The sequence below is a fragment of the Lagopus leucura genome, unplaced genomic scaffold (assembly GCF_019238085.1).
Source record: "Lagopus leucura isolate 7727_CA_CO unplaced genomic scaffold, USGS_WTPT01 Super-Scaffold_100004, whole genome shotgun sequence".
In the NCBI taxonomy this organism is placed as follows: domain Eukaryota; kingdom Metazoa; phylum Chordata; class Aves; order Galliformes; family Phasianidae; genus Lagopus; species Lagopus leucura.
This window is the reverse complement of record NW_024962264.1, coordinates 29,728,809-29,748,191: the sequence shown is the minus strand read 5'-3', so window position 1 is coordinate 29,748,191 and position 19,383 is coordinate 29,728,809. Positions and strand designations below refer to the sequence as shown.

Here is a 19,383-nt window from a genome sequence, read left to right as displayed (position 1 = left end):
CTACCAAACAGTAAGAACTGTACAGGTCCATTTGGCACCTTCTCTAAAAGTTCCCATCAGTGTTCAATCTTGTCTATGCAGGCACTTTTTCCCAGCCCAGTCTCTAAGGGTGCCTCAACAACCACTACATCTGTTACAAACAAACAAGAGTACAAAAGCCAATTGTGCCGCATTTCGCCACCTTGTGATGCGTGCACAGCACAGTACACTTCAGAGTTCCTAATTCAGAACTGTTGTTTAAGAGCAACAAGGTCAGCCCTGAGAACAGCAAGCACCAGCGGCCTCTGCTTGGGGAGCCCTTGGAGCAAAAGCAGAGAGTACAGCACTGGCCTCCAGCTCCCCAAAGCATTGCATTGCCATGAGCTGGCACTGCTGAGATATCATCTGAAGTCTCTTTCTCACTGGAACTAAAACATGGGGTTTTGATGAGGGATACAAAACCAGGCTAAGCAAGAATCACTTCCTTTAACTTCCTCTTTCAGATTTAAACCACGTTTCCTAAGTAACCTGCTCGAACTGTCAATAAGAAAAAAAAAGCAGCAGCAATAAAATTAATCCCTGTTTACAATCTGCTTTCACTAGAAAGAAAAATAAACAAATTACTGCAGCTTTTTATTTAGCAGCAATCCAGTTTTTTCAGTTACTTCACTTGTTTTGCACTGACTGTGGTAGAACCACAACAACAAAAAAGCATCTTTAAAAACAAGAAGCAGAGCATCACACTGCAGCCGACCACGTGAAGCAAAGCAGGAAGGTGTCAGGCCTGCAAGATGTACAGCTGAAAAAACTGGGAAGCCAGGAGGAGAAGCCACAGTCCCCAGGTCTCCAACCTCATTCACTGACTGAGTCACCACCACATGTCACATGAGAGCAGCCCAGCAGGAGTACAGACAGCGAGGAGGAGGAGGAAAGCAGGATGGCAAGAGGGCACAGCAAATCAGTGGAGAGAGCCCAAAGGCAAAACCTTTTGGGAAGCAGCAAGAGCTGAAGGACAGCAACAGGGGTTAAATCCTTCTTTCAGAATCCTTCTTTCAGATACGTGACTGAACTACATCCCGATTTTATGTCTTGATTTGTAAGAAAAAAATACAATTTCTCATTACGCATTTGGCAGAACTCCTGGGCTTTTTTTCTTTTTCTCCTTCAGTTCCTACCTTCCTACATTAGAATTACAGGGAAGCTACAGAACAAGCCCTCACTCCTTGTTTTCCCTCTCAGAGGAGCACCCAACATCTGCAAGCTGTCTTCCTGTCCCCTCATCCCCGCGCACAGAGGACACAGGAGCAGTGCTGATGCAGTAACAGCAGCTCCAATGCTAGGGATAAAGCTGTGTCAGCTTTCCTGTTATGAACACGTCTTATCTCTGTTAATAACATAATTTGGATCAAGTCTTTCTCCCTTCCAACAAGCAACGTTACATTATAAATGTATAAATATCTCCATAAAGGTCATTTTCATACATCTCTCTTTTTATTCTTTTTTGACATTAGAATCAATATTGCAGTGAAATAAGCAAATATTGTTTTCCAACCAAACCCTTCTGGTACCTGCAAGAGACTGCCTATAATAAGAGCATTTAAAACAATTATTTTTGTACTTTGGGAAGCTTTAGTCCAGTATTAGTGCTTTCATTGCCTACAAGAGTGCACTTTGTATGCTATAGAGACACATTTTCAATATATTTGGGAAAGGTAATCCAGAAAAACTTAAGGCCGTGCACCGGGGTAGATGGAATTATCTAAGCCTATCCTGCCTTGAGCTTGACTAAAGTAAGGAGGAAAGGAGAGAGAAAGAGACTCGTATGAGAACAAGGACCTAACTAACAGACTTGCAGTGTGACAGAGAGGTTTTCCAGAGTGCCCTAGACTGCTCAGGTCATTTACTAACCCCAGAGTGACAAATCATAAGGGAGGCTAGTGTTTATCAGAAAGACGGAGGAAGAAGGAGACAGAGAGAACAAAGATCAATCTATCAACACTAGAAGACTCTGTTAAAACAAAACAAAATGAAGTCTAATACCATAGAAGACTGCCTAAGTCCATGCCACATACAAGAACATGGAAACTGCAAGTCAGTTGAACTGCTGCACCCTGAGCCCACAGCACCTCACCGAAATGCTGGGATGTGCTTCAGAGGGAATGTCAGCCTCTGCTTTTGAAATCCCTCTCTAATCCCCCATTTGGCAAGCAAATCCAAACCCAACAGCTGCCGCTGCTCAGTTAAGTTTAAAGCCCAAATTCACAGAACAATTTAAACTGCTGCATCCACAAGACAACAGTAGAGAAAGATGTTACTGATTTGACAAACCCCATCAAATGGGCCAATCAAGGCTACTTGGTGGAATCATACTTAACTATTAACAGAAAGCAGCCTGGAGTGCAAAGATGGAATTCCCTCACTGCAGGACTGAAAGATGCTCAGCGTCCCCCATGCGTCACTCAGAACCCAGCAGTATTGATGCTAAGTAACTCTGGAAGCACAAGACCATCTTACAATCAATTTCTGCAGAAACTCTGCCCTACCAAGGGCAAGGAGGAGATGCAGTGGGTGGCTGTCTTCTCCATTTCTGTCTCACAAAGCTTTCAGTTCTCACTTCACGTGACCCGGTATTAAATTGTTTTCACCATCAGCCCAGATTACAAAGCTATTCTCAATAAAAAGCAAGATGTCTTATACCTCCACATTCCAGGCTCCTGAGCTATAATAAACAGCAGCATGCTCAACAGAAGCAAGGGGCAAGACTCATGGTGGCATTATCACCTGACAATAAGCACAGCTGTGCAATCACCTGGGGCTTTCCAAAAATTACCCACTGACCGTATGCAGACAGAAGTCAGCATGCTACCAGTATGCTTTGTGGAATACACATCACAGTACATTCCTTCCTGAGACACAAACCCAATCTTTCCTGATACATTTAAAAAAAGAAAAAAAAAGAAAGCACAGATCCGTCTCTGTTAAAAGGGCGGATTACAAAAGACAAGAGCAGTGAGAAGCACTGAGTTGGCTTTCTGGTACATCACACGATTTCCAGGTACTGCAGGCTGGACAAGAGCATCTCATCCTGGAGACACCCCCTCCCAACTCTTGCAGCAGCGGTAACAATGCGACGGCTGCAGGGATCCCGAGGCAGCAAACTGGACCGTACCTTCATGGGTAGGCTCTGGGTCGGGGGTCAGCGAGATGTCATCCAGCTCGCGCAAGCAGAGCCATTCTCCGTCCATGGACACTCGGAATTTGCAAAGATAGATGGTCTCCATGGCAGCCTGAGTGATCTTGTCGGTGGTGGGGGTTGGCATGTCGCTTTGAGGCGTCAGAGCAGACATGATGACTCAGCTGGTACGACAACAACAGGGAAAAAAGAACTAAGAAGAAGGGCTTTTGGAAGAAGAAAACAAGAAATACCTTGCTATTATAGGTCAGATATGCTCAGGATCGCACAGACTGCTTTGGCCCTTTCATATATAAAGCAAGGTAAAAACGTTGCTCCTTCACGCTCGTCTGTTCCTCCCTCCTCTTCGTCAGCTGTCGTTGTCTTCAGATAATGCTAAAGGCTATTGATCCTAAGCAACCACAGGAAACCTGGCTTCTGCATCAAAGATGGAAAAAAAAAAAAAAGATAAAAAAAAATATTAAAAGAAAAAAAAAATGCAGGAAGAAGAAAAAAAAAAGGGCTTCCTCTGATGGCTACCCAAGCAAAAACAAAGGAAGAACGTAGAAAAAGATCTCCAGGTTTGCTGAAATGAAGCTGCTGGTGCCTTTCTTGCCAGCTCAGGCAGGGCAGCGAGTGCTGCTAGGATTGGTTGTGCGCAGTAAGCAGGGTGTTGACCAAAATGGCTGACTAATGAACTGAACTGAAAATTCAAGCTCATGTGACCAGCTGCTCTGAGCGTGGGGCGAGCAATTCCCAGGATGCTTTATAGGCGCTGCTGATGCAGGGACGGCAATTAGGTCTCATCATCCCCAGCAGCTTCTCATCAGGCTCTGCTGGGCAATTTCCGAGCAGCACAGCACGGATTTCTCATCAGCCGCCCCCGTACTACAAAGAGCAGTGCAAGGAATACAAAGAGACATCTGTATTCCTCTCATGCGCTGGATGCCGCTGCACGAGTGAAGTAAGTACCTTTGTTTTCACAGCAGGTGCGCAGTTCCATTCTATTTTTGTTGTGCAACCCCCTCATGTGGTACCTTTGAGCTAAGATTTCCCATGCATAGAGAAATTTTAGGACTGATTTATCAGCTCGGGAAACAACGAGAAAAAAAAAAAGAGCTCTACAGCTAAGCACTTCAGTAAGGTAGGATTAAGATGTTTGAGAAGGGCACTCGCACAACCGGAGAACAGTGAGGAACAACACAAACATATGGAGGTATGCAACAATCTCAGAACTTCAAAAGCATCAGCTGAAAGCAGGTATTGCTCAGGTGAAGTTCAGGATGAAGCAGCACCTCTCAGCAGGCACAGAAACGGGCTCTCAGTGTCTCAAGAGCCAAACAGCAGTCCCGTGCACCCAGATGAACTTCCTCCATGCCTCGGCCCACACATCCCATCTCTGGGGCACGGAAGGCAGCGCTGCTCCATGCCAGCCCACTGAGAGCCTTCTTATCCTCAGTCACTATTCAGCCAGCAACATGATGCAGGATTTCCGCTCCCGGGAGCTGTGGGACGGTTCTATTCTTGAGTGGCTCCAGTATGTGGCAGAGAGTAGGTGGGCAGCATCCATCTGAAATGGAGGCTCGTCCCCAGCACCCACCCAAAGAAGTGAGCAGAAGCTGACTGTTCACCAACAAAGCACATCGATGGGAACACAGGGATGATTGCTCACAGGACCTCAATTACAGACTGTATACTTTTCCCTAAAGAAATGCCAGAAAAAACATATCCATTTCTAATAAAGATAAAACAAAAAACAATCCCTCGATGCAGAAATCCAAATGCCAACTCACAAAGCTATTTTTTTTTTTTTTATTTTTTTAAGAAAGCACTCAGTATATCAAAAATTCAAAATGAAACTGGAGAAAAAAACAAAACAAACAAAAAAAAAAAACCACAGAAAGTTCACTGTTTTTTCCACCAAGCAAGAGAAAGCTGCTGCTTCCAGTGAAAACTTCCTGCTTGGCACACAGCATTCTCACTCAGCACCTCTTTCTCCCCACTACACTAAAAGAAAAAGCCACGCAGCATGTTATTACAGTGATGGAAAGAAGAATTACATGACAGATAACAACAGTTACTACTGTTCCCTCTGTCTAAGAAGGAATGGGCTTGATATCACATGCTGACACACTAGCTCATATCATACTTGTATGTCCTCTCAACAAGCTCCAGTTTCAGCACTCACATCTCACTAGTCCAAAAACCAGTGAAAGTTGTCTTACACAGCTACAGAACACTGTGCCCTTTGCTCTTGCTTTCTGAAGCAGTCCAAACAAACAGCAAATCATCAGAATAAACTCTTAAGAGTCAACAAATTACCACGAGCTATTTTGTAAACTGATGTATGTAACTGTCAATTGTAACTACAAATAACACTGGGTGCAACCCTGCAGCTCCCACTTCAAAACAATGGTCTTCCACTGGCTTCAGCACTGACAAATGACCCACACAGAATGATCACAGCAGAAGTTTCTTTAGGTATTATTCTACTGGTTTCCTTGTATGCCATCTGCTTCTTCTGACCATGAAGAGATAAAAGCAGCCACTCCGCCCTTTTCAGCCCAGGTGTGTTTTCAGGCTTTCCTTATGCAACGTTTTTGCTCTAAATACTGCACAGGGATTTTTAATCAAGGAAAACTGAAGTGATGCAGTGGCACAGGCTGTCCATGGAGGTGGTGCAGTCACCGTCCCTGGTGGTGTTCAGGAACCATGGAGATGGGGCACTGAGGGCTGTGGTCAGTGGGCATTAGTGGGATGGGATTGGACCAGGTGATCTTACAGGTCTTTCCCAGCCTTCACGATTTTATGAAAGTAAATCAAAATATTGCTTCTGAAATATTTTGTTTCATGAGCACACCTCACACAACACAGACAGAATATATCACCTGTCACACTTTGAACAATTGCTAGACTAGAAGAAACAGCTACCTCACCTCAATAAAAGTTATATTTCCTTGAAGCACAACACCAAAACGTCTCCGCAGATGCTGAAAACCTGATTGATTGTAACTGATTTTACTAAAACAAAACAATAAAACCCCGCAACACAAGAGCTATCCTGTGTGATCTATCGAATCTTCCCCCCCCCCCCCCAGAAAAAAGGACATGAAACCTCTACCCCTACCCTGGGTCTCAGAGTTATAAAGCAACAAAGAATCTTATAAAACAACAGTATCATGTACTTGTAGCTTTCATAAAGCCTTTGAAAAAGAATTCCTCACAACTTGATGCCAAGCGCTGGAGCTGTAGGAGGGTTTGGGTTCAGTGAATGGTCAAGTGCAGGTTATAAGGGAAGGGGAGGTCAGTCAATGAAGGATCTCTTTCTGAACCTTAAACAAGTCAGATGCTTGGAGCAGTCCTAGAAAAATCTAGTACTAACCACACTTTGGCAAAGCAGGATAGAGGCTCTGGCCAGATTACAAAACACAGCAGTTGGCAAATATGTTTGAATTTTAGCACTTCACAGTTTGAAAGCAAACCATTCCACCATCCAGCAGCGTTTCAAATCTCAGTTGTACTGGAGAGTATTTCCAATTTATTCAGCTTTTAAAATGAAAAAAGGTCTAAACAATGACAAACCAATCCCCTAAACCACCTTTCAGACTCCTGAGGGCACCTTTGAGCCCTTGTGCTTCTAGCGCCGGCACAACCAACCTGCCACCACCCCGACCTTCGTTCCTTAGCAGAGAACTTCCCCCCCCCGATGGCTGCACAGGGGCTGCACAACAGCCAGACAGCAAAACGGCAGCGTTGGCAGATGAGATTACTGCTTCAGATGACTGCATGACTTCTGGTTATTTAAAATCGCAGGAGACCACTGAACCATATTTAAAAAAAGAAAAAAAGAAAAAAAGAAAAGCTATCAACACTACACAGATTGGAAGCACTGTCAAAAGGAAACTACCTGACGGCAACAGCTCAGACATACCACAGGGCTCTGAGCAGCTGCTCATCATCTTGAGAGAGAGTACAGGAGCAGATAATTCCACGCAGACAAGATTAAAAAATTATGATGAAACACCAGCTTTCATACCACAGCATAAGATAAGCATGAATCATAAGCAAGTTTGTGCATGTTTTTGTAAAGCAGGTAGCATGTTTGTGACTGATGCATAAGATCAGACAGCTTGTCATTCCAGTCCAGTAAGGCAGCTCCCACACTTTTATGTGAAACAATTCTGGTCTTTCTATTTTCTTCCTTGATATGCAAAACTCTTGCTGGCAGATCCAAGAACACAACTTCTGCTCTCATGCAACCTCTCTCTCCTCCCCTTTGACTTCAGCCTGCACCAACACACCACCAGCTGCCCCGCCTTCCTTTCAGTGGCTGTGCCAGCTGTGACCACTGGAAATTGGGATCAGAATCTGTTTCCTGAACAAGTGACAAACTTTGTTCTCTTATTACTGTGAAGTACAGAGATTTAAGGAATCAAATACCTCCGGCAGGCTTTGAGTGGGAGCAAGGAAGGCAGCATAATCAAGTGGCTTTTACAGCATTTAAGAAGTATTCTGAGTATTTACTACAGCTCAGCATAAGTCTTCCTCTTATTCTCTCTCTGATTGGAACCATCTGTATCAAGAAAGCAGGTGCTGCTGGCATCAAAAGCTTCTGCAACCTACTTCAAATAAACACTACTTCAAATAAACTTTCAAAATATTCTGCAATATTGCCTCCCCACTGCGTTAGTCACTATCCCGCTTTAAGAGGCAAATATCAATACAAAGACATTATTCTTATTGCAACTTATGGAAATGACACCGAAGAGAAGAACTCATGATCTAAGCAGGAAACACCTTTCACTTAAATCTTTTCAGTTTACAGCTAAGTAGAGAGGGATTAGTCTTCACAGAGTACGTCACATCTTTAATCCAGGCACAAGATGCAAAAATAGCCTTCTTCTCACTCCTCAGCTTATCTTAACTCCAAAAATAACCGGAGCACTGAAGAATCAAGGGAAGCAGACATGATCGACTACTTTGGTTGCAGAACAAAGAGCAAAAGAAGTCAACACTGAGAGTCACGTGCCATGGAAATGTGCATTCATGGCACTGAAGGAGAGCCTGTGGCACAGGGTCTGCAGGCCAGCCATGGCCTTCCCCAGCAACACAGGCAGAGCAATCCTGATAGCACAGACCACTGTTACTGACACCACGTCTCAGAGCCACACAGAAGAACTACCATTCAGAGGAGGTGCTGAGAGTGACACCATCTGCAAGGCCACATACTCTACAGGTAGCCAAAAGCAAGGTCAGCACTAAAACAAACTCCTTTCTCCTCCAGAGCCAAGCTCTACCACTGCTTTAACATCAGTCCTGAAGCAGCAAGTGGATAGGCAGAACTTAGGAGCAGCGCCCACTTTTCCAGAGACACGAGAACCAAAACATAACAACAGGCACAATGAGAAAGTTGGCTTGCAGACAAAACATGTGCCAGAAGAAACAGAGCACAGTCCATGACACCAGGCAAATAAATTGTGGCTCCTGTTCCGTTCAGACACAGCTATGACTGAGTGGGCTTCAACATCTGATATTGTGCAGGCAGCTATTACTTCTGAGACAGAAAAGCGCAAGGGAGTTTCTGTACATCTTTCCTAGGGCTTTTCCCAAAGCTTATGCAGGCAGCCAGCGCTGTAACACCAACACAAAGGACGACGCACTGCTCAGTGGCGAGGCTGTACACTAACTCCTGGAGATCTTGAGCAAACAAGCTCACCTCAGTGCCTCAGCTCCACACATCTGCACAGACCCTCCACAAAGGAATCAGAAGAATTCAGCGTTTTTGAACGTTATGAAGTACCATAATAAAGACTAAACACAGAATCACAGAATGGCCAGGGTTGGAAAGGACCTCAAGGATCACGAATCTCCAACCCGCCACAGGCAGGGCCACCAATCTCCACATTCAATTCTAGACCAGGCTGCCCAGGGCCCCATCCAACCTGGCCTTGAATACCTCCAGGGATGGGGCATTCACAACCTCCCCAGGCAGCTGAAATACATTTTTTAAGCGCACGAGAGATTCTCTTCACCTCAAATAGCTCAATCCCTCCTCACACACATATCACACAACTACAGCGAAGAAAGGTTTCCTGATTAGGAAGCATCAGTGTGTAAAAAGGAAGGTTTTGACAGGAAGTTAGCGGCCTGAATGACAGCCGAGCAGGGTGGGCAGGCAGCAGCTGGCAGCAGGGGCTCTTCCTGTAACTAAAAACAAAGGGAAATCATTTCAGCTGCTCCCTGTTACAAAAATCGACTTTTGGTCTCAGCGGTCATAGCTTTGCTGAGTAATAGCTAAATAAAGTGCATTAGCTTCAAAAAGAGAACAGCACAAAGATACTCTCTCCAAAACAAACGGGCTGCGAGGTCTCGAAGGGCCACACGACGCTTCTCGGGAGAGGGACAGAAACCTGCGGCTCCCGCAGCGCCGGCGGCGCCGAGCCGAAGGACCAGCGTTACCCGCCCGCCAGCACCCCGCGTCCCGGCGCCGACCCGCCCGCACGAGGGAGCGGCGAGGCCACGACCGCAGCCTCGGGGGACGGGCGAGTTTGGGGAAGGACGCCCCGTCACAGGAGCCCGAGGTACCGACTGCTAATTCACGCCTGCGGACCGCGGGGCAGCCCCGGCACCCCGCCCCAGCCTCACAAAGGCCCCTCCGCGGCACCTCCCCACACGGCCCCGCCGCTACTCACGGGCCGCGGCGCCGTCGGGCCCCGGGTAGCTCAGCAGCAGCACGGGCAGCGCGGCCCCTCCGCGGGGCGCCGGGGGTCTCCACGCGCCGTGCGGCGCGGCCGCGCCTCCATGGCCGGGGTAGAGGAGGAAGAAGGGCGGCGAGGCGGGGCGCGCCTCGTCCTCCTCCTCTGTCACCGCCGCCTCCTCCGGGCCGGGCTCGGCTCGCCGCTCCATGCCGGGAGGCGACTCGGCTCCCACCCCGGCCCCGTCCCGGGAACTTTCCGCCGGCGGCGGCAAGAGAGGCGCCCGCTCCGCCTCCGCCATCGCCGCCCCGAACCCCCGGCCCCGCCCCGGGCGGGAAGGAGCGCCGGAGCCGACCCCGCCGCGGGCTTCCCCCGCCGCGTGAGGGGAGGCGGCGCGCGGCCCCGCCTGCCTTCCGCGTGCGAGGGGCGGGGAGGCGGTGGCGGCCCCGGAGGTGCGGAGCTGCACTCGCCGGCCCGAGCCCTGGCAGGGGGAGGCGGGACTTAGCGCGTGAGCGGCGCCCGAGAAGGCGGGCTCCCACCCGCGGGAACTTATCTGTGCAACGGGCCGGCGCCCTTCGCTCTGCGTGCGCCCGGCCTGCCAGGGGGCAGGACTGCACTGGGAAAGGCGTTTCCCGATCCTCTGACGAGAGGTGACAACACCGAGCCCAGATGTCGCCTTTACCGCTTATACAGCCACGGGCGTAGGGCTGTGCCCGGGGGCTCTCACTCCAGCAGGAGGTCCCAGCGCGGGGCTGCAAGCGGCAGCAGCAGCAAAGAATGAGACTGTCAGCTCTTTAGAGCAGCCCGCACTCAGGAAGCTGAGGTGAAGATGAAACGCGTCACTTTTCCCTTTTTTTGATCTCACAGAGCCCCGAAGACATCTGCCTGCTGGGGGCTGCCTTCCAGCACTGCCCCACATCATACACTGTGTGCCCGCTGCCTTAACAGGACGTTTGGTTTTGAGATGCATACTGACACTGTGAGCCAGAGTAAAATCACGTCCAAACTCTTGCTGATGGCACACAATGGAAGACAGCTGTAAAAGCAAAATGAAGGCAGTAGCAAATCTATTTCCTTTTGAGTCGTTAAACGCATTTTCCTTACCCTGTGTGAACAGCAAATTCACACTGTGACGCAGAAAGCACTGTCCATCTCTGCTGCTGTAGTTGTTCAGTTCCAATTTCCAAAGGCTTACTCTGGATGAAAGAACAAAAAAATGGTGCTTTAACCACCAATTCACTCCACTTCTTATTTCCTGACTATCGCCTACAGTCCTTCCCATGTTTCACATGCATCTGTTTTTATAGGGGTCTTGAAAACCTAACCACCATCAAGGATTTCACATCAGCACAAAACATACCTCCAAAAAGCATTTATGAGAGCAACATTGTGATGTTCTCCCTCCCACGGTAATAATCACAGTTGTGATTACTCATACACACAGCCGTACTGAAAAGGAGTATTTATGGCTTTGTCCAATCTCTGAGCCAACCAACTGAACAAAATGCCGTGTTTAATCTTCATTTAAACGGGTTGGTGCAGTGGTCCTGGGAGACACGCTGTGCCATCTGCTGGCTGCCTGCAGTGGGCACGCTGACATGCACTGTCTGCTCTCGCCTTGAGCCTTAACCCCAATGTTTCTGGAAAAGCAAGCCTGTAAGAATATCACAATGTATATCCCTTATTTACTGCTCAGATGGAAGTTGCCAGAATTTTGCTTCCCAGATGTCTAAAGCTTTTCAAGGGAATACAAAGCCACGAAGGATACTTGCAGCTTATCTGCCAATTTATGGAAGTGCATCAGCCTCTCTTTTTCACACCAAGTGTGAAATGTGCATGAACAGATGCTGTAGTAATGAGATCGGTTAGCTTCTCCGCAGGACATTTTTCACATCCCCTATAACATCTGTTACCACCAAAGCTGCTTTTTCCCTAACATATTACCTTTTACTGACCTCTTCCCAAAGCCTCAGCACTGCCAGTGGTGGCCTCCATTGTCAGCCCAGTGCAGAGTCAATAGAATGACGTACTTTGGGAAAATGCACTTGTTTCCCTCCATGGTACATCTTAGACTTGTTTCTCATACTGAAGCAGACTTGCACATTTAACATGATTACCCACTCAAAGCCATGCATTTTCTCTGGGAACAGCAGGCAGCTAACATTGTTGATTGCTGCTTACAGTATGAAAGAGTAAGTATTACACGTCTTACCCAAAGCCATGATGTCAGCAAGAGCATTGCTCAAATGAAAAGGTATTTTCAGTGACCTCTTCAAGAAAGCCTCATGTTTGCATTGGTGACACTCACTGAATGAAGATTCAGCAAGTACCCCAACCTGAGTGGCTAAACTTCTGTAGAGAAGTCAGCTGCAGGGCTTCAGATGGCAATTTCAATCTTAAAACACTCACTGCTGTGACTTCAGGTCATGAGAAATGAATCCTTTCTCCCGCACATACTTTCAACCCTTCCTCTCCCCACACACAGACCTGCTAACAGTACAGACAAGTCTCAGTGCTGATCAAAAATGACAAGGTTTACTTCTCCACTGCCATCAACACTCCTCATTAGTTTCCATTACCTCCTGTGGTACAAAACACCACAGCTCTGCAGGCAGGCAAAGACCTCCAGGGCAATTACATGGGGAGGGGAGTCAATTCACAATGAGCTGCAGTAAAAACCTGTTTCAATGGAGCAGCTCTGGTTTTGATCATTCAGCAGTACTGAACTGCTGTTTGGCCTGTGAACAGCAGGGGGCAAACAAATACAGGACCAACGAAGCCAGCAGAACTTACAATCTTGAGCCCACTGAAATCCTCTCTGACATTGCCATGCATAGCTCTTACCCCACGGATTTAGGATATACAAAGACTATAAAAGGTCTCCTTACCTCCATTTCCATACTTTTAGTGTCTGATGTTTTTTCACCTCTAACAAACAGCTATAAAAAAAAAATAACAAAACATTCTGCAGTCAGCAAGAAAGCATGATCCTGGGCAGGAAAAGGCCTAAGATAGAATGGTTTGCATCAAACCCTATAGAAATGCATTTTGTATGCAGAAATTCAGCACTGCTTGCATATTTTAAATACAGCACCTAGCCTGTCATGGGTTCACATACTCATAGTTTGGCTTCTCTAATAACATCATACTAACTATAAGGTGAAAATAAAAGTACTTCTTACCTGTTTCTCCTGTATCAATGTTGTGTTAGATCTGTAATAGCAAGCAACAGTTAGCAAATTAATCATAGATTAAGCTAATGTAGTTATGGTTGATGAATAATTAATTACGCAATCCAGAGGAGTCCTCACTTTGCTTCTCACTGAATTCTCAAGAAGGGGAAATGGTTTCTCAGGTCATATGCAATTTAAGGCAATAGCCTCTGCTTAATTACTAAAGAAAGAATATCCAGGAGAGTGTAACAGTTAATTCTTACATGTATGAGAACGAGTTAATCAGAGCATAAATTAAGAGAAAATACCATAACCATTTATATCTAACCCCACAGCTCTATACCTCAGCTCTATGGGCCAGGAGAGCACAGTAAGGAGATGCTGGCAGTGATAGCCACGCGCTCCTTCCTACCACTCTGGGCACAGTCCCGTTGGTTCTGGCCGCCACGAGTTCTTTTCTCAGCCTACCCTCTGGAGGACCTTCCATCTCTCTCCTGCTGCCCTCAAGTCCTGTCTGATCCACATCCATCCCTTTGCTTGACACAACCCTTGCAGCCTCTCAAAGCCATATTCACAGCACAGGTCATTCCAATAGAGGAAAACACACTAACAAGCAGGCAAAACGAGGAAGGCACCCTGTACTACTTCTAGAGATGGCACCTTCCGAAAAGCATCCTCCTATAAAAGAAGCAAACGAGCACACAAAAAACTCTCAAAGGAGAACTCCCACTCAAGGATTAAAAAAACAAAACAAAACAAACACCAAGAGAGTATCTTTTACAAAAATTTTATTGCATTCAGAACTCTTACTTGAAGCTCTCTTAAACAGAGAGAAATAAGTTTCACTGAAGCTTTCTGCTCTTCTTAACTCCAGCACGAATGCCAGAGAGTTCCCCACCATATCTGTGTATCTCCCTCCGAACCTCTCGGACCTGACCCTTCCGGCGAATCTTGGCTCGCCTGAACTTCTCCCTATGCTTGACCCTGGGGTTGCGATCAATCTTCTTCCTCCTGGGAGTGAGGCCTTTGTTCTTGATCATCTGGTAAGTCACACCTCTCTTCTGGTTTGGATCCTCTTCTGTCACTGGTTCTTCGAGTGTTTCCTGTTCTTCAGTTCTCTTCCTCTTAAGTTTCAATTTCTCTTCCATCATCTTATAGTATTTTAGCGCAGCCTCTCCATCCAGATCAGATTCATCTGCCAGTTCCTCAGCAACAAGCCGGCCATTAGCAAGATCAGTTTCACGTTTTCGTTTGGTTTTCTTAGCAACTGGTTGAAGAAGCACTGGAAACTTCTTCCGCTCCCGGAGTTTTTCCTCCTTCTTATCGTAATAGTTTTTCAGAAGCAGGCGAACCTGTGAGGATAACTTTTGATCTATCACAGCTAGGTCATTGATGATATTTCTGTAAGCAACCAGTCGTTCAATGATGGGATGACTATGAACTGGCATTCGTTTTGACTTTAAAACTAAGTAGAAACTGATGTTGGCACAGTAATTCAAGTAGAGCTGATACTTGGTCTGCAAATAGCGACTGCCTTTCCCCTGTGGGATAGTGCCATTTTTTACCATTTGCAGCAGCGGGTGCAGCTCATCCTTGAGCTCCATCAGTTTGACTTCAAAGTCTTCAATCAGCTGCAGGAGTTCAGGAGACTCCTGCTTCAATAGCTTCAGCTGCTCTTTCTTGGAAAGGGCCTGCAAATCCTTGACAATCTTCTGCCCCTTGCTATCATGGGTTTTCTGTTGCTCCGTCAGGTAGCCCTGGATCACATCCAGCCCATAATCATCTTCCCCCAAGTCCTCCACCAGCCGCTTTTGGATCACTTTAGCCTCCTGCTCCTCTTCCTCCTCCTCAGCATCAACATCTTGCTGGCTACGTTTGCCCTTAGCCTGGGCATCGCTCCCATAGTCTGTGTCGTAGTAGAGCTGTTTGCGTCGCCCCCAGGACAGCTCATGGGGGAGATCAGTGTCCTTACTGCGCTCTTCCAAATCACTCTCCATGGACAGGTCCTCATCCTCATCTTCATTCTCCTCCTCCTCTTCATCATCCTCCTCCTCCTCCTCATCTCCCTCATCCTCCTCCGCACTGCGGTCGAGATAAAACTCAACTCCCCTTGCTTCCTCACCAGGTTCACCTTCCTCCTCGTCCTCCTCCTCATCATCATCATCTTCATCCTCCTCCGGCAGCTGCAGCCCCAGTACTTCTTCCTCCTCCTCTTCCTCGCTGTCCCCGGCCTCCTGCCCGCTCTCCAGAGCCGCCATCACCTCCCGAAACTGCGCCTCGTGAAAATCCTCCACCTCGTCTCCCAGGCCCTCGGGGCCCACCTCTCCGCCGGGCACTTCCTCCTCGTCGTCCTCTCCGGCATCGCGGCGGTCGGCGATGCCCGGTGGCGGTCTCAGGACAGTGCCGCGCCGCGTCCTCATGGCTACGCCGGAAATCGGAAACGGCTCCAGACCCCGCTTTCCGGCGCCGCTGTCGCGCTCCTTCCGCTCGGCCCGCTTCCTGTGCCGTCGTCGCGCTCCTTCCCACCACTCCGGGCGCGGTCCCGCTGGTTCCGGCCGCCTCGAGTTCCGTGCCGTAAGGGAGGCCGGTGGCAGGGCGGGGAGCGTGGCCGTGCTCGGCGCTGCCCGCTTGGAGGCAGCGTGAGGGCCTGGCTCTCGGATAAGGTGTTCTGCGGTTGGAAGAACTGAGTGCAGCCGCAAGTCCAAACATGGTTCTTTCCAACCGAGCATCTTCGGGTATGAGCTCACAGCAGGCGTGGAGCAGTTCTATACTCACCCCTAAGCACCAGCCATCACATATCGGGGTAGCACACGGGGGGTAACACAGAGCCGTGAGGAGCTGGGGGACGTCGTAGCACCACACTGAGATTGTCTCAACCCTGGCAGACACCAGCAATGAGTGATGCTGTGTGGAAAGAGCAGAGTGCCTTTTTTTCCTCTCCAGAGGATTCCCTTCATCTAAAAGCAAAGCCACATCCCAATGCACTGACTCTATGTTCGCGTTGTGACATCAACAAAAAAAGCAAAATAGCACATCTGACATCTGTGTGCTTGCTCACCGAAACTTCTGGTTACTTGGTTCTCTGTAGCCAGGTCAAAGTTTCAGAGAGGAGAAGTGAAAAAACCTTCCTGGACCCATCTGGGGGACACGTATTGACTCTCCGTCTCCTTCTCTTCACTGCTGCCCTCCTGGAGCAGGGGCATCTTCTGGCAGGAGCCATTGCTGGGGATCGGGGTCCACTGCTTGAGGCTGTTGCTTCCCTTGTGCTCCTTGGATCAACCCTTTTAACCCTTTTATAGACAGACATGTCCAGTCCTCATCAGGAAGGTCTTTAAGGCTGCCTATATTCTCTGATGTTTACATTCACATCCTGTATGGCTGCTTGTTTATGTTCTCAGGTACACAGCACCTAGCCTAACTTCCCATCTTATCACTGGGAAATCACATGAATGCTGAGCCACATGCAAGTGGACTGAAAAAAATGCAGACAGCCATGCTGTAAGAGCAGAGGGAGGCACAGTAAAGAGTTTAGTATGGTCTGGGAAACCCCCAGGTCCGATAAATTTGGCAGCTACACAATCCTAGGAAGAGAAGTGCTGTGCAAAACAAGCACAGGTGCTTTTCTCTAGCCACAGAACAGGTGCTGGGTTATTTATACTTACCCACATCCACATTCTCGTGGAAAAAGTCATGTCAGGCAAGCATTAAAGTTAACTGAAACTAGAAGGGGGTGCACTTCACTCACTTTTCGGTGCTTCATTTGGATTCTGGCAGATCTGACTGCAGAGCAGTCTCAGTCTCTTCTTCCAGCTTTAACATAGTCTCATGTGAGTCAATACATTCCGTATTTTCTTACAAACCAAAGATATGGTTTGCCTCAGATAAATACACATTTTTCAAATCTGTCAGAGCCACTTGTCAGGTACCACCTCCTCTGGTTAACAGGGCTGTGTAAGAGACAATAAGAATAACTTGATTCTGGTAAGTGAAACATAACATTCATGAAACTTGTTAGGCAAACCTAGGTAGAATTTTTCATTTTGTGTTAGCTGGCCTCTAAAATACAGCCATCTCTGCCCATCAGGCTTTTGTAATCTCCCTGCTTCGTTCCACAACTTTTTGAATCCCACCCAACTCCTGCATGGTAAAAGTTCTAGATAACTTTTGCAAATGCAACTTCCAGAAATCCAGGCCTTCACTGGGTCCCAGACCCTGAATGTTTCCATGCAATTGCAATGTAACACCCCCTGTTTATTAGTCAGCACTTCCAAATTTCAAAGCTTTGACAGCAGACCAGCTTCCATTTAGATTCTCACTGACTTACATGGATTTGACACATGGTTTCTCGATTCGAGGTGTTTTTTGTTTGTGGGTTTTTGTTGTTGTTGTTTTTTAATGAGCACAAATGAAATATCACCTAGAGACTTTTAAATCTCCTCTAGGACTTGCTGAAACCATTATCCACTTCTGGTGAAACTGGAGAGAACCTCCAAAGTCACAAGGACACACAGTCACACATCCTGGTACCCACCTAGCTTCTAATCTGGGAAATCCTAGTTTAGCACATCCTGGGCCAGCTGGGGGTACAGGGAGCCTGACACTATGAGGCTGGTTCTTAGCTGAAATTCTATTATTTCTTCAGTAGTCTCTGCCCTGCAACAAGCCTGGGAGTCTAGCTCCCCACTCAGCCCAGGATTCAAGCCCGGATTGCTGGTTTGCCAGGCCTTTCCCCAGCTACCACATTTCTTTAATGTCTGCTTGCCCAGATCATTTTTGGGTTATTTAGTGTGTTGCACAGTAAAAAGGAGATAATCCATAAAAGTAACAGTCCATGAAATAAGTACTTTTCTAAGGAATTTACAATCTAGACACAAATCTTCAGAGAAATGCAGGTGGCTGAGTGTGACTAAAAACAGTTCTCAAGCCACCAAATAAAGACTAATGAGACTGTGCATGTAGACGTGCAGATTTAGCAACTGAAATTCAGATACACTCAACACCCACAGTCAGAGAAAAACACTGAAATAATCAGAATTATGCAGGATATCTGCACAGTCTCTCCATTCAAGTGTTAAAATACTTGTGGATGCATCCGCTTGAATTTTATCTGTCATATTTTTATCAATGCAAATAGGCCAGAAAAGGCATCTTTTGAATGTGCTTTTTCTACTGGCACCATTTTCCTTTCTTGTTCAAAAAATCTCTCCTTTGATTAAAAAAAAAAAAAAAAGAAAAAAAAGAAAAAAAAAAAGAAAAAAAAAGGAAAAAAAAAGTGACCAAAACAGTGTTTTCGATAGATGTTGCCCTCCCTACCTCTCCTCACTATGGTTAGCCAGATTTATTTGTAACTTTCTGCACAAGATGGACGTCTTCCTGCTTCAGAAAGAAACTCCACAGTGCTCCATTTGAGTTACTTTCTGGAATGCAGGAGATGAAAGAAAAAGTTTTCTCGCCATACAGATGGAGCCTGGCTAAAAGAGGAGATATGTACCAATTACAGCATAGACAGTGCCCTCCTTGCACACAGACACCCACTCCCTCCCCAGGGAAGCCTTGAGTTTCAGTGCTGCTGATGTAACACAAAAGCTCTTTGCATCATGCAACCACCTTACTAGAAGCTCAGAATGCAGCTGCCAGGCTTTATGAACAGGTCTGTGCTTAGGAAGCTGGCTAGTAAGGTCTGAAGCAATGTTACCAATGATATGAGCTTCTTCAGAGCCCTGGGGAGCCAAGACTGGCATATGCAGTGTGAAAAGCCTGCATATCATCATAGCTGCTCCCTAAGAAGCTGGAGGAGCACAGGATTTGCTGTGTGCTGCTATTAATCAGGAATAAACTAACCTTGCAGCTCTAGCAGAAATTTGCAAAACACCAATGCTATAAAACCCAGCAAAGAATGGCCCTGTTAGCTTCATATCTTGCTCTGTCACCCTTCTGCCTTAAATAAAATTACAAGCAAGGAGTTTTTATTTCATTGTAAGTGTCTGAAATCCCTTGTAAAAGGGAGTTGAAAATGGCCCCTTTCACTGGGGGGACAGTTGCCTGGGACCTTATGCAGAGCCTTCTATGTATCACACATCCCATAGAGCCCCTTCTCCATTCACTAAGAAAGAGAGTCCTAGAAGCAGTAGGCAGAGCGTGGAAGAAGAGCCCAGCTTTGCCCCTGCCGTGCTATTGCTTCTTTTACCCCTCCCACCTCTCATCTTGTCTGATTTGACTGAAAGCCTTGGGTGCAGGTCAGGCTCTTAAAATAAGTTGCACAGCATCTGGTGGAAAAAGGATTCTGATCCTGAAGCCTAGCACGTCAAACTATCCCTGCAATGACTGAAGTCTGATTTCTCAAAACCAGAGAGCAAGAACTCCC

General features: G+C 47.1%; 2 protein-coding genes across 5 annotated transcripts in view; both read right to left on the bottom strand.

Annotated features, from left to right (window-relative positions):
- RUFY3 (RUN and FYVE domain containing 3) overlaps window positions 1-9,911 on the bottom strand; it is a 52,878-nt gene extending 42,967 nt beyond the window's left edge. For 3 of the 4 annotated variants that reach the window (XM_042870934.1, XM_042870935.1, XM_042870938.1), the window contains exons 1-2: window positions 9,844-9,873; window positions 3,149-3,336 (exon numbers count right to left, since the gene is read on the bottom strand). In XM_042870934.1, the coding sequence (XP_042726868.1) occupies window positions 3,149-3,326 (178 nt within the window). In that variant the 5' untranslated portion in view covers window positions 3,327-3,336; window positions 9,844-9,873. Of the gene's footprint in view, window positions 1-3,148; window positions 3,337-9,843 lie in introns of all 4 variants that reach the window. The other variant, XM_042870936.1, reaches the window with a different exon arrangement.
- Window positions 9,912-13,790: 3,879 nt separating this feature from the next.
- Window positions 13,791-15,476, bottom strand: UTP3 (UTP3 small subunit processome component). The gene has a single exon (XM_042871497.1). The coding sequence runs from the start codon at window positions 15,437-15,439 to the stop codon at window positions 13,862-13,864; it is 1,578 nt and encodes a 525-aa protein (XP_042727431.1). The 5' UTR covers window positions 15,440-15,476; the 3' UTR covers window positions 13,791-13,861.
- Window positions 15,477-19,383: the final 3,907 nt, after the last annotated feature.

Coding starts and splice junctions, on each gene's coding strand:
- UTP3 (XM_042871497.1), bottom strand. CDS start 15,439: ATGAGGACGCGGCGCGGCACTGTCCTGAGACCGCCACCGGGCATCGCC.